The sequence below is a fragment of the Colletotrichum gloeosporioides genome (genome assembly GCF_011800055.1).
Source record: "Colletotrichum gloeosporioides strain Lc1 chromosome Unknown consensus_9, whole genome shotgun sequence".
Taxonomy (NCBI): Eukaryota; Fungi; Ascomycota; class Sordariomycetes; order Glomerellales; family Glomerellaceae; genus Colletotrichum; species Colletotrichum gloeosporioides.
In genome coordinates this window covers 403,847-416,779 of record NW_025544654.1, presented here as the reverse complement: position 1 = coordinate 416,779, position 12,933 = coordinate 403,847, and the positions used below count along the sequence as shown (strand labels likewise).

Here is a 12,933-nt window from a genome sequence, read left to right as displayed (position 1 = left end):
TATGCTGCAGAAATGGAGCTTGGCGTAACCATGAACGCTGGGCGGAAGAAGTTTTGAATTACATGACAAGTGATAGTATTATCCGAGTATCTGGGAAGCCAATACTAGTGCCAGAGACTTTGACTACGCTGCTGTCCTCTAACAATCCCGGAACATGGGAGAATGCATGTCAGTTAGTTGGAACCATCTTTCATCGCGGCGAGCCCACCAAGCATCGCCTGATAATAAGTGCCATCAGAACCCAAGCCACCAAGAAGCCAGTTGTCATTGTACGCTCCACCAGAGCCCATGCGTGCTCTCCAGACTTCATCGCCAGATCGCCAGTCCAAAGCTACCACATACCACACATAGATGCCCCCCACAGCAAGCTTCTCGTCCTGAGTGTAAAAGTACAATAATCCGGTTTTTGTGCTTAGCACTGGGTTGGCTTTGACCGTCATAGGCGACGTCCAACGCACAGAGCACGGTGCTGCCGTGGAACTGGCGGAAGCGTCGGCTGAGACTTGAATCGCAAATGTGCCGCCTGGCATGCCAGCCATGTTGTTCCACTCGCCGTTGATATCATCCAAGGTTGATGAGGCATTCGGCCAGAACATTGTGGTGCCGTTGAATGTGTTTTCCACCACGACAGTGTAGAATCCGGTCGTGGCATCGTAGTGCGTTGTTGCTGCCAGGTCATTGGCACTTGCGTTCTCTCCAAAGAGCGGGACGGTGCAAAACAACTGATCTCTCTCCGTGGCCCCTTGGTAGTAGACTGCAAGATTGATTCGCCCGTCGGCGTTATCGGTAATGACCACGTAATCGTCTCCGAGGAGCGCCGGCGTAGATCCCGAACCGCGAGTGATGGCGCCTAGCTTCGTAGTGCTGCCAGCATCGTACGTGGCATTCCAGAGGGTTTGTACACCACCATTAGAACCAGCCCCTCCAGAGGATGGAAGCGAAGTCAATGCGAGTATGTATCCGACTTGAGGCACCCCTTCTGTGCCAATGGCCGTAGGCCCCGTAACGATATAGGCAGTGGTGTTGCTGACAGCAATGCCGTTCTCAATGGTTTGGCCATCCATCTGAATCGAATGTACTTGATTGTCGGGCGTGATGTAGCCGAGTGTGAGGGAAGTCTGTGCAGCATACAGTGAACCAATACCCGGGATGCCACCGGTGGTGTACCAGATGTTCCCCGCCGTGTCCATCACCGCGTTCAGCAAGGACTCGCCATCATCAATTGCCGACGGAATCGTGGTCAGGTCAATGTTTCGGACGGTCGTGAACGCTGTCCCCTTTTCAGCATGGTCGTCACGACGAATCAGGTAGACGTGGCCCTCCTGGCTGGTGAAGAGTATTTCGTCGGTCTCGAGCAAATACTCGAGGTATCCCAGGCTGAGGGTCTGGTTGGTGTCCGGAGGGGTCCAAGTAGCCAAAATCTCCATTGTCTGCGGGTCAATGGCTGCGATCCCACGGGCGAGTGTTGTTGAGTCGGCATAGCCAATTGTCATGGTATTGTTCGCGCCCCAGGTCATAACACCAGTGACGATCTCCTGACTGAACAGGCTCATGTTGTTGCCTCCCAAGGGTCCTGGATAGTCGGTGGATCCGGTGTTGCCGCTATCTTCGTGCATGAGAGAAGCAGATGGAAAGAATATTGTCTTCGCATTGAGGGTATTCGGTGTAGCGGGTTGGCCTATGAAAGCCAATGATCCGTTAAGGGGTTGGGTATTGGGAATGATGCCCTGCTAGAGGAACACGGGTTAGCTTTGATAACAGGGCCCAATGCTGCAATTGAGCAAGCATAGAGACTTACTCCCATGGCCATGACGCTATGGCATAGCAAGAAACCAAGATTATGGAGGCGCATTGTGGAAAAGAAACATGCGAGATGAAGTGACTGACTGGATGAGATCGATCTGAGTGATGGAAAGTGTTGTTTCATGCCGCCTCCAAGACCGAGGGCCATACGCGGCTTTTGAATATTTTCGCAAACGCCATGATATTCGAAGTCCAAAGGTTAACTTTGTCTTAGGATATTCTATCCTCGGATTCACGAGCTGCTCAATTGAACCAGAGGATCGATGGTGCGGGTCACATACGAGTATCCCCTTATCCCTTTGACAAACATCATCACAGACCACCTGGGTTGCGAATAATTCGAAGAGACGATTGCGTTGCAATCTGCCGTGTTCTGATTATGGAACCTCAATACTCCAATCATAAGGCTGATTGTCTGGATCGGAGCTTGGCATTTGGCCCTGAGCATCCGAGATTTCTCGGGTCCCCGAGGGGGCAGTGTTTTGCCCCACTACTTTCCCGATCGAACATCCTGATCTCAACACTGACTACCTGCTGATAAGCCCACTCGTGAGTTCTTCAAGGCAAGTCCCAAATGTGAGCCCGCTGGTCGGACCTGTCTGGTACTCCGTCCGGCTTCACGGGTTTCTTGCCACCCGGTGCCGACAACAGCAACGCTTACTAGGTAGCTAGCAATTTCGTAGCAATGGATGTTGTCAGTAGGATCTGAGTGTTTCCATTCATAGATCAGTCATCTCACATGCTTGAGTTCAACTCGTTTCTTGGGAATTTAGTCCAGACCGTTCTTGCAATGGCCTTCAGCAAGCATTACCTCACAAACAAGACTAAAATAGCCCCAAGCCGAAGCTCCTAGATCAAGTTGAATTTGTCGCGATAATCTTCTACTCCTGTATATAACAGTCATACCATACAACTCTAGTATAATCAACTTCTGATACAGAGAGAGAAATTGCGAAGACAATTCAACAATACTGCCAGTGGTTCAAAATACCTTAAGCATCCGCTTTCAGGCTCATGCAAATGCATCTTGGGGGCTTTCAACTGCTGCTGGAGAACAATCCATTTTCTAGGTGGACTTTGAGCTGTACAACTACATGTAACGTTTTGTTGCAAGCATTTGACTAGGTTGAACTTGCGCAGTTAAAATTACTCCCAATATCCTAGTATAACAAACCTCCCCGAACGACCCACGCTGCGCAAATGAACTGTTCCTCCTAGCTCCATTCTGTTGGTTCATGTCCAAAGTAAAACTCTCCTATGATAGCCGAAGACAAGCAAAGCCTTAAACACACCGAGTTCGCAGTTGGGTCAAAGAATATTCATACCACCCCGTTGCATTAACTGGATAGATCTCAAATAATCATCTTTTTTCGGGGGTTGACTCACTGATGACTCTTCTTGCAACCCCTTTGCTTTCGACCGACGATTCTCTACGGTATGGAGAAACCACCTATGCCAACTGGTACAACTTAACCTCTGAGCCTCAACGCCCCAACAGCTACGATTGGCATTCGATAGCCCGTTGTGTAATTGATGCAATTAATGGACTATGGTATCTATAGTACCTTGGACAATAAGCTTAGTTCTATCTCATTGACCCATTCATGTCTGCTAAGCTTCAGTTATTTAATGTTTCTGTCATCCTATGTAGTCACATTTTTTCTATTCTTATCTTATCCTTATGGCCTATCTGCATTCTAGATACCCACCTAATAATTGAAGCCTCTGCTTGATATCATTCCATCCACAAACTCCATCTAGTACGTTGAGCGCAAGCGTTTTGAAGCTTGAAGAGGATGGCCTGACTTCATTCAGAGGTGGACGTCATCAATCGCATTTTCCTGCTTCGAAGACGACGACATCAGCGACATGCTTCGACAAAGCTGCACCAGGACAGGGATGCCAAGCTCACACCACTTTCACCGTTTCCAGATATGATTGGTGCGCATCTCAGTCCAGCCACCGCTCTTCGGTACTTGACTCCATTCCCCCGCACGAACCCCACACTCAACTCTTGGGGTACACCGAAATGAGCAGCTCATCGTGGCATAGCTCGAGAGAACATTGGCCCGGCTCTCGCAACTCCAATCTGTTCCCTGCAGGCTCGGCATAACTTGCGTTGTTTTGCCGCGTTTTGTGATCTTGATCTAGACTGATAGCTGTTTGTTTGGAGCGCATACAATGCGACTTCGCAGCGGTGACCCCAGTCACTTGCGCTTGTTAGCAACGCCAACATAATTTCACGTTGGCGTCTCCAGAATTTCTCCTCATTCAAGCTGCCCATACCTTGCAGCAATCATTGACCGTCTCCAGGCTTCTCCAGTCTGGGGGAGCAACAAGATTATGGATATCGCCACAAGGCCGAGGTTACCGAGAGGCAGCTCACAGCTCGGGCCATGTCGCATCGTGTGTTCGTCTGCGGTCACGACCCCAGGTGCCACTGCGTCCCTGGTACCGTTGCCATGGGTCCAGTGCTGGATGTGATGCTCTCGATGTCACCCATATAAAAGGTCCCATCGCGTCGGTCTGGGGAATGATCTGCTCTCCCTCCGCATCTCGTTTTTCAGACGCGTCGCTTCCCGCAGAGATCGTCGAGTCGCAGCCATGATGATCCGGTCTGCCCTCTTCGCCGCCGTCGGCGCTCTCACCTGCGGCATCGCTTCTGCCCTCGAGACCTTCGAGCGGAATCTCATCTTCCAGCCGCCCGAGAACTATACGGACCCTCGGGTCCTGTATCCCCGCACCGTCCAACTTTTGGACGGCCGCCTGCTGGGCACATGGGAGAATTACTCCCCCGAGCCCCCTCTGGTTTGGTTCCCCATCTATGAGTCTCTCGATGGTGGCGTCACATGGGAGGAGGTTGGCCAAGTTCACGATGAGGTCAACAACTGGGGTCTGCGCTACCAACCCTTCCTGTATGAGCTCCGCGAGGAGTTCGGCGGGTACCCCGTTGGAACTGTTCTCCTTGCTGGTAACAGTATTCCCACGGATCTGAGCCAGACGCAAATCGATCTCTACGCGTCCACGGACAAGGGTCGTACCTGGGAGTTCTTGTCCCACGTCGCTGCTGGCGGCCGGGCCATCCCCAACAATGAGGAGACCCCCGTCTGGGAGCCCTTTATTCTGTAAGTCTACGGCAACACGATGCATCCATTTTGTCCCAATCACTAATATCTGTTGCAGCATCTTCGAGGATGACCTGATTCTCTACTACGCCGACCAGCGCTCCGCCGAGCACGGCCAGGAGATTTCCCACCAGACCACCAAGGACCTCAAGAACTGGTCCGAGGTCGTCAAGGACGTCTCCTACCCGACCTACACCGACCGCCCCGGCATGCCCTTCGTCACCCAGCTCGGAAACGGCGACTACATGTACACGTTCGAATGGGGTGGCGCGCCCATCATCGAGCCCTACTCGTTCCCCATCTACTACCGCATCGCAAAGGACCCTCGCAAGTTCGCCGACGCGCCCGACTACTACATCAACAGCACCAACGGCGGCGTCTTCCCCATCAACAGCCCCAACGTTGTCTGGTCCCCCGTCGGCGGCTGCAACGGCACCATCGTCGTTAGCAGCAACAGCGCGCCTCTCTTCATCAACCGTCGCGGTGGCGACCCGAATGCCTGGATTGCGTACGACTCTCCTGAGGCTGGCGCCTACACTCGCAACCTCCGCATCATGGAGGAAGACCCCGATTACCTGCTCATTATGGGCGCTGGTGTTCTGCCTCCCAGCACCACGAACAAGGTTACTGTCAGCATGTTGAAGTTGACCGAGTTGCTGGGACTCAAGCAGGCATAAATGATTGTAGAAGGATTCATGTATATAATGTTTGATGTCTTTAAACGCCAAAATACCACATCCAGAGACATGTTCTCGCGTGGTTACGGGTACATACACGCACACAGACTACGCCGTAATGAAATGTTAGTAAAAATGCACCCAAAATGCAACGCATGTGCTTCTCATGGTCAGCACTCAATTGAGCCCGGTGATTTGCCCACTGTCTCGCCAAGAAAGAGCGCGTGTAGAAGTCCCTGACGTAATGTCATTCGAGGGTTATGCTCGGGGTCTTTCAATGCGTCCCCGAATCCAACCTGCATGTGACCAGTCGCCCTTCGGTTGGCCATGCTTGGCAACTTCCTCGAGCAGAGGAGAAATTCCACACATGCGGACAGAGCCTTTCAAACAGGTCTCCGCCGGAAGTCAGTGAAACCACAAGATTGGGAAGCTCTGGAATTTTTCCGTCTTGATTCTTTTGCTTAAGTTGCTTCCAGGGCTCTGTATGGACGGAAGTTCCGACGTGTTCCTGAACGCCCCGGGCACGCGGGCCGTTGTAGGTGGCGCGACTCTCCGCAGGGAGCACCTTGCCTCATCCAAGTAAAGACCGCCTTGGAAGACAAGGGACGAACACCCTCCAAGCATCGGCTAAGCGACAAACGCGGGGCAACGAGCGGGGGAAGACAGGGGTTGCGGTTGGGGGTGCGGTGAAAGCTCCGGGGCATGCCGAACCTAATTGTTTCCTGCTCGGTTCGCAATGCCAGCCCGGCTCCAGTTCTCCTTGATTTCATGATGCACGACATGCATGTCATGTCGTGTTCGTGGCCCCCTAAGGAATATGGACTCACGCAGTTGGGGTAAAAGAGGGGAAGTCGGCAGACAGCTGTGTCTACGTCAACTCGGTCGACTGGTTGAGAGTGTGAGAAGGGCTGTCCCTGACATCTGCCGGCCACTAATGAGCTTCCAATTCCGCCGCCTCCGCCGCTATATCGGGATAAGGTTGGGGATGGTGACATTCCGATCTTCGCGTGGAGAAGACGGATGTGCCCATTTCCGTGTAATAATAAACAAATCTGCTCTTTCGTAAAAATGCAGTGTTTCCTTCACTCGCTCGTCAGTGTCCAGCTGCGTTCAGTGTCGAGACTGCCCCATTGGAATTGACAATGTTGCTCTCGCGCGTCAAGATCCTCTCGCTTTTGACCCTCGGTTGGCTCAATGGAGTCAGTGGAAGGGCCGTGGCTAGAGACATGCACCTCCTCAATGGAAGGCAGCAGGATGTTGTGAGTCGAGCCAAAACTAATTGATGCCATTGGGCGCTCGTCAACGTCGCAAAACATCCAGTTGGCACAATTGGGCTGACGTTGAGGTGTAGGTGACATGGGACGACCAAAGTCTTTTCATCAATGGTGAGAGACTTATGGTCTTTAGCGCCGAGTTTCATGCCTTTAGGTAAACTCATTCCTTGACTTGAGTTGCGGCCTGGTCGCTGATTCCTTGAGCAGAATGCCAGTCCCGCACCTTTGGTTCGACATCCTTCAGAAGATCAAAGCGGCCGGCTATAATTCCATCTCGTTCTACGTCAACTGGGGACTGTTGGAAGCAAAGCCAGGTGAAGTCCGTGCTGAGGGTATCTTCGCCTTGGAGCCTCTTTTCGATGCCGCTCAGAGGGCTGGTCTGTACCTGTTCGCCGTAAGATGCTGCGCCCTCCCTTTCTTTCGTGTAGTATTCTCCTAACTCCATCATAGCGACCGGGGCCCTACATCAATGCCGAAGTGTCTGGAGGAGGCTTTCCAGGATGGCTGCAAAGAGTCCCAGGAGTCCTTCGTTCAGCCGACGAGGCCTACCTCAAGGCTACCGACAAGTAAGTTTACTAGCAAAGAAGAGTTGGTCTAGATAGCTGACGATATCAGCTACACCGCCGCAATTGGCAAGATCATTGCCGGTGCTCAGATCACGAACGGAGGCCCAGTCAGCCTGTTCCAGATGGAGAACGAGTACAACGCTGCAATCGAGCCTTACCCTTTCCCGGACTATGACTACTGGAACTACGTCGAGAACCAGTTCAAGACAGCCGGTGTTGTGGTACCGTACGTCAACAACGAGGCCTGGCAGCTTGGTGCTATCACGACCTCGACTCCAGCCAAGGTCGACATCTACGGTCACGATGCCTACCCCCTTGGCTTCGACTGCTGGAACCCGACTGTGTGGCCTGAGAACGGCCTGCCCACAGATTGGCTCGCGACGAACAACAAGATTGCTCCTGATAGTCCTTACACCATCGTCGAGGTATGGCATTGTTTGTGTTGGGTCCCGAGACCAGGAACTAACAGCAATTAGTTCCAAGGCGGTGGCTTCCAGCCCTGGGGCGGTGCCGGGTTCGAATCATGCGCTGGTCTGCTGAACCACGAGTTCGAGCGCGTTCTCTACAAGAATAACTATGCTGTAGGAGTCACCATCATGAACATCTACATGGTAAGTAGTTTTACAGTCTCGCCGATAGGGTTAGTTGGGGAGCTGACTGGTTGTAGACTTGGGGAGGCACCAACTGGGGCAACCTCGGCCACTCCGACGGCTACACCTCTTACGACTACGGCGCGCAAATCACAGAGGAGCGTCTCCTCACTCGCGAGAAGTACAGCGAGTCGAAACTTCAAGCCAACTTCTTCCACGTCTCCCCCGCCTATCTTGAGGCCGACCGTTTCAATTCCTCCCTCGAGTTTACGAATAACGATGCCATTACCGTCACGCCCGCAACTACCAACACGACCAAGTTCTACATTGCTAGGTCTGTCAAGGAATTCTACCTGACAGTGAATTTGGACTGACACGCTGCAGACATACTCAATACGACACGCTTGAGACGGTGGCGTACAAGCTGAAGGTCGACACCGTCAAGTACGGCCAGCTTGAGATTCCTCAACTCAGCGACAGTCTTTACCTGACCAGGAGAGACTCCAAGATTCATGTCAGCGACTACCCTGTTGGGGATAAGAATCTCGTGTACTCGTCTGCTGAGGTCTTCACCTGGTAGGCTGCAGAATTGTCACCGTCATCATAAGTTTCGTGTCTAACAACAGTGCAGGAAGAAGTACGATGATAAGACCGTTTTGGTTGTCTATGGTGGCGCTGATGAGCACCATGAGCTGGCTGTCGAGGGTGACCAGGGAGACGTGACGGACGATGATGTGATCGAAGGCTCGGACGTTACCATCGAGCAGAAGGATGGCTACACTGTTCTTGGCTGGGCTGTTTCCGATGAACGCAAGGTTGTTCGTGTCCACAAGAACCTCTACGTATACCTATTGAGTGAGATGCCTCAAGCCCCATATCCTGAGGAAACTTTACTAACGGTCTGTTAGCCCGCAACGAGGCCTACAACTTCTGGGTTCCTCCTACTGAAGGCAACTACGCCACTTCAGACGTAGTTCTGAAGGCTGGATACCTCGTCCGGACTGTTGCAGTCGACGGCGACACGCTCAGCGTCTTTGGAGATGTGAACGCGACAACCCCGATTGAGGTTATCGGCGGCGCCCCATTCCCTCTCAAGACCTTGAACTTCAATGGCAAGGCACTCGACTTCAAGCAAAACGACCGAGGTGTTGTTACTGCCAGCGTTGACTTCAAAGTCCCCGAGATCAAGCTTCCTTGCATCAGCCAGCTGGGTTGGAAGTACATTGACTCGCTTCCGGAAATCAAGCCCGACTACTCAGATGAGCTTTGGACCAACGCCGACCTGAAGGAAACCTACAACACGGCCAATCCGCTCAAGACTCCTGTCAGTCTGTACGGCGGCGACTACGGTTACCACACTGGTTCATTGCTGTACCGAGGGCACTTCACTGCCCACGGCGAAGAGAATGTCTTCAACCTCACCACCCAGGGTGGAAACGCTTATGGCGCTTCAGTGTGGCTGAATGATGAGTTCGTCGGCTCGTGGCCCGGCAATGCGGTTACTGGAGGCCACAACAGCACCTTCACGTTGCCTAAGCTTACCAAGGACAAGGAATACGTCTTCACTGTTGTTGTTGATCACATGGGTTTGAACGGCAACTGGGTTATCAACGAGGAGCAGCAGAAGAACCCACGTGGAATTCTCAACTACAACCTCGCCGGCCACGAGCAGTCTGACATCAAGTGGAAGATCACCGGCAATCTCGGCGGCGAAGACTATGCTGACAGAGAGCGTGGCCCTCTCAACGAGGGTGGACTTTTCGTCGAGCGTCAAGGATACCACTGGCCCGAGCCCCCTTCTAGCTCTTGGGAGGACAGCAATGGCCCGACTGAGGGCATTTCCAAGGCTGGCGTTGCGTACTACTCGGCTACCTTTGACCTTGACCTTCCTACAGGATACGATATTCCGATCTCCTTGACTTTTGCCAACACTACCACCACCGCTTACCGCGCTCAGCTCTTCGTCAACGGATACCAGTTTGGCAAGTTCGTGCACCATATCGGCCCTCAGACGCGCTTCCCTATTCCCGAGGGTATTCTCAACTACCAGGGATCCAATCATCTCGGCATCACACTTTGGGCTCACGAGAACGACGGCGCCAAGGTTGAGGGTCTAAAGTGGGAGGTGGGCATGGTCAGTGCTACAAGCTTTGGAAAGGTTGAACCGGCGCCTCAACCGAAGTGGCAGGAGAGAACGGGCGCATACTAGCCAAATTCCGGTAAAACTATTGCCATTTCATAATGCCATGGCGCGAGGTTCATCATTTATAGATTGAGAATTCTTATTGCGCTAGCCTCATCTTGGCTCCAATTCCTCAACGGTGGTAGTGAAATTGAGTTATTGAAGAGAACAGTATCGGTGATTCAGTCGCCGAGAGCGATGATGATTTGACAATTGTAACTTTAACGGGAATGCGAAACTATTTGACTGAACAAAAGACTGGCGGTACGTTGCCGAATTAGTCTCTTAGGCGTCGATACAAATCAGAGATATTGACCTTGGAGCGATTAGAGCCCGAATGACCAGGAATAACCCGGCAGCGTGTACGTCCTTGACGTTTCGTCCCTGACTTCAGTGTGAAGGCGCCTTGTCAGTCTCTGGCCCCGAATCAGCCCCAACCTCCATCCAGGGCACAAATCCATCTACATCTTCTGGGTTTCAGGTTGGAGCATTGGTCAAAGAGTGTTCTTGTTTCGATGGCATTCTCCGCCATTCTCTTCCCCCGCCGAGCGCAGCGACAAGCAAGGGCCACCCGCCGTCTATCCAGTTCTCTTTTACGTTTATTCTCCGCAGATTCGAGTACAAGTAAGCCGCAACTGACCTCATCGTCCCTTGACACGTCAGGTCATACCTCATGGCATTGAATTGCTCCAAGAAGACGGATAGTTACTCTTTTCTCCGCACATTCTCTCCCGCCTCAAATTTTTGAGCATCAAGCTCGCCCTATCATGCCGCCGTGGCGACCCAGTGTAGGGGAAACCCTCAATTTCGCTCCCGGGCCCAATCACGAAGCCTGGGAAGAAAGGCTGAAGGCCTCATTCGAACAGACCCCGCGTTATCTCTTCCGAGTGTATGATGACACCTCCTCCGGCACTACAAACGCAGAATATGTTTCCTCCCGTCTCGCCGACCTGGGTAGCCTTGACTGTCGCCGCAACATGCTCGACCAGACCACCAAGAAGGCCGCGAGTATCTTGAATCAACATCTGAACTGGAGGGGATGGCAACATGAACGAGATGTAGATAATCTCGTTTCCTGGTCAAGTTCCTTATTGTTCACTCTGCAATATGCCTTATACAGGCACAATAAGCGAAGAAAGGGGCGTTCTGCACACAATGTCCACATTATCATGATCGATACTACAAAGTTCCCTAGGGAGACATTCATACGAGATCTTGAGGTCATGCACTGCCTCCGCAATGGCAACCTCCAGTTGAAACAGCTTTACCGATTGCGGACGACGGGCCAACGCGGTCGTATCTTTTCTTTTGGCGAATACCTCAGTCAGGGCTGTATCAACGTCAGCAGAGCCTCTGGTGTGACATCCCTGAAGAAGCTCATCGACACTGGACTCTTCAACGAATCCGTCTGCCCCTATCTTGGGGATAGTGTACACTGGTCGCGCTTGGCCAAGCGCGTCTTGACCTTGCGGGAAGAGGTAGATTCGCTCAGAGTTGAGCAGCAAGCATGGGCATCACTAGAACACACTCGCGCCTTCATTGCCATCGCGGAAGCCTGTTTCGGTTCTCATGGAGCTAACCGTAATCTGGCGCCTGCTTTTGCAGTCATGCTGTTGTCCCTGTCGCGTTTTTCAGGCTTTGAAAACGACAGTGTAGTTGCATTTCTGAAACTCTACCCAGGTACGTGAGCATAATTCTCTTATTGCGAGAAATTATCTTTTTACAACCCATATTATGATGCTTACAGTACCTTGTTTGTCTGCAATAGAAGCCCCGTGGGCCTTTCGAGATCCGTCTACTGGTCTTCAGCATAGTACATATGAACTGAAAGAATTTCATACATATGCTGAAGCAGTAATCAGAAATCACATTCGCATAAGATCCCTGGAAACACATTTCCAGCGGGCTGTGAATGAATGGTTTCTACAGGCTAAACCACGACTTAAGAGTCACAAGACGAGGAAAACATATGAGGATGGAGTCGCAAAGATGACTAAGAGGCTCCCATTGGAAGAAATCTGTGGTATGATGGACAAAGGGGACAGCGTGAGACTGCATGCGACTTGAAGACGGCGTTGTAGCCGCACTTCACGATGATTCCTGGATGCCGAATGAACAACTCTTCGAAGTCAAACGATTCCAGGATCAATCAGTGTTTCTGAATAGCACTATCTCGAAAGCGGAGGACATTTGATCACATGATATAGGTGGATAAAAAGGTAATAATGAATGAGAATGAGAAGGAGGATATCATGCTCCTCGCGATAAACATGTATCCCACAAAAGGATTTACTTGCTTTGAAGATGGTTTCATGCCCGAGGATGCATGTTACTATTAAGCTATTGATTTCGGCATGGCTGACAACGATCGCTTTTATTTGCACTGACTGCACACACCATATAACTAAAACATTTTTGATTTCGAAATCTTATAGGTCCAGTCTGTGTTCATTCTTCTGCTCGATCAGCAAAGCGTCGGTAAGCGCCACCTCCTCGCTCTTACCTGAACTAGTTGCAAAAAGCACGCATTCTGAGACCACGCCATAAAGTGTCGGCTCAACCTTTCCCCCTTCGCCGAATCTCATCCAAGAATCTGTTTATTTTATTGCAGTCACGGAGTGGGGCTTCGCATCAACATCCGCTTCGGATGAACACGTCGCAAGCTAGCAACCATGGACGTCTTCCCTAACCTCCCCACACCGTTCGAATTCCGCCA

The 12,933-nt window shown here is 51.7% G+C and overlaps 4 protein-coding genes across 4 annotated transcripts; 3 read left to right on the top strand and 1 right to left on the bottom strand.

Moving 5' to 3' along the window:
• Positions 1-173: 173 nt before the first annotated feature.
• Positions 174-1,852, bottom strand: GCG54_00003092 (uncharacterized protein; the record flags this gene model as incomplete). Its single annotated transcript, XM_045403170.1, has 2 exons — positions 174-1,727; positions 1,799-1,852. The coding sequence occupies 2 exons, from the start codon at positions 1,850-1,852 to the stop codon at positions 174-176; spliced, it is 1,608 nt and encodes a 535-aa protein (XP_045270073.1).
• Positions 1,853-4,407: 2,555 nt separating this feature from the next.
• GCG54_00003091 (uncharacterized protein) lies at positions 4,408-5,605 on the top strand (the record flags this gene model as incomplete). The annotated part of the gene is made up of 2 exons (XM_045403169.1): positions 4,408-4,928; positions 4,987-5,605. The coding sequence occupies 2 exons, from the start codon at positions 4,408-4,410 to the stop codon at positions 5,603-5,605; spliced, it is 1,140 nt and encodes a 379-aa protein (XP_045270072.1).
• Positions 5,606-6,747: 1,142 nt separating this feature from the next.
• GCG54_00003090 (putative beta-galactosidase A) lies at positions 6,748-10,244 on the top strand (the record flags this gene model as incomplete). Its single annotated transcript, XM_045403168.1, has 10 exons — positions 6,748-6,864; positions 6,957-7,033; positions 7,084-7,273; positions 7,330-7,445; positions 7,495-7,870; positions 7,922-8,056; positions 8,113-8,369; positions 8,420-8,611; positions 8,667-8,890; positions 8,944-10,244. 10 exons carry the CDS (start codon positions 6,748-6,750, stop codon positions 10,242-10,244), a joined length of 2,985 nt encoding a protein of 994 aa, XP_045270071.1.
• A 740-nt stretch (positions 10,245-10,984) lies between these two features.
• Positions 10,985-11,905, top strand: GCG54_00003089 (uncharacterized protein; the record flags this gene model as incomplete). Its single annotated transcript, XM_045403167.1, has 1 exon — positions 10,985-11,905. One exon carries the CDS (start codon positions 10,985-10,987, stop codon positions 11,903-11,905), a length of 921 nt encoding a protein of 306 aa, XP_045270070.1.
• Positions 11,906-12,933: the final 1,028 nt, after the last annotated feature.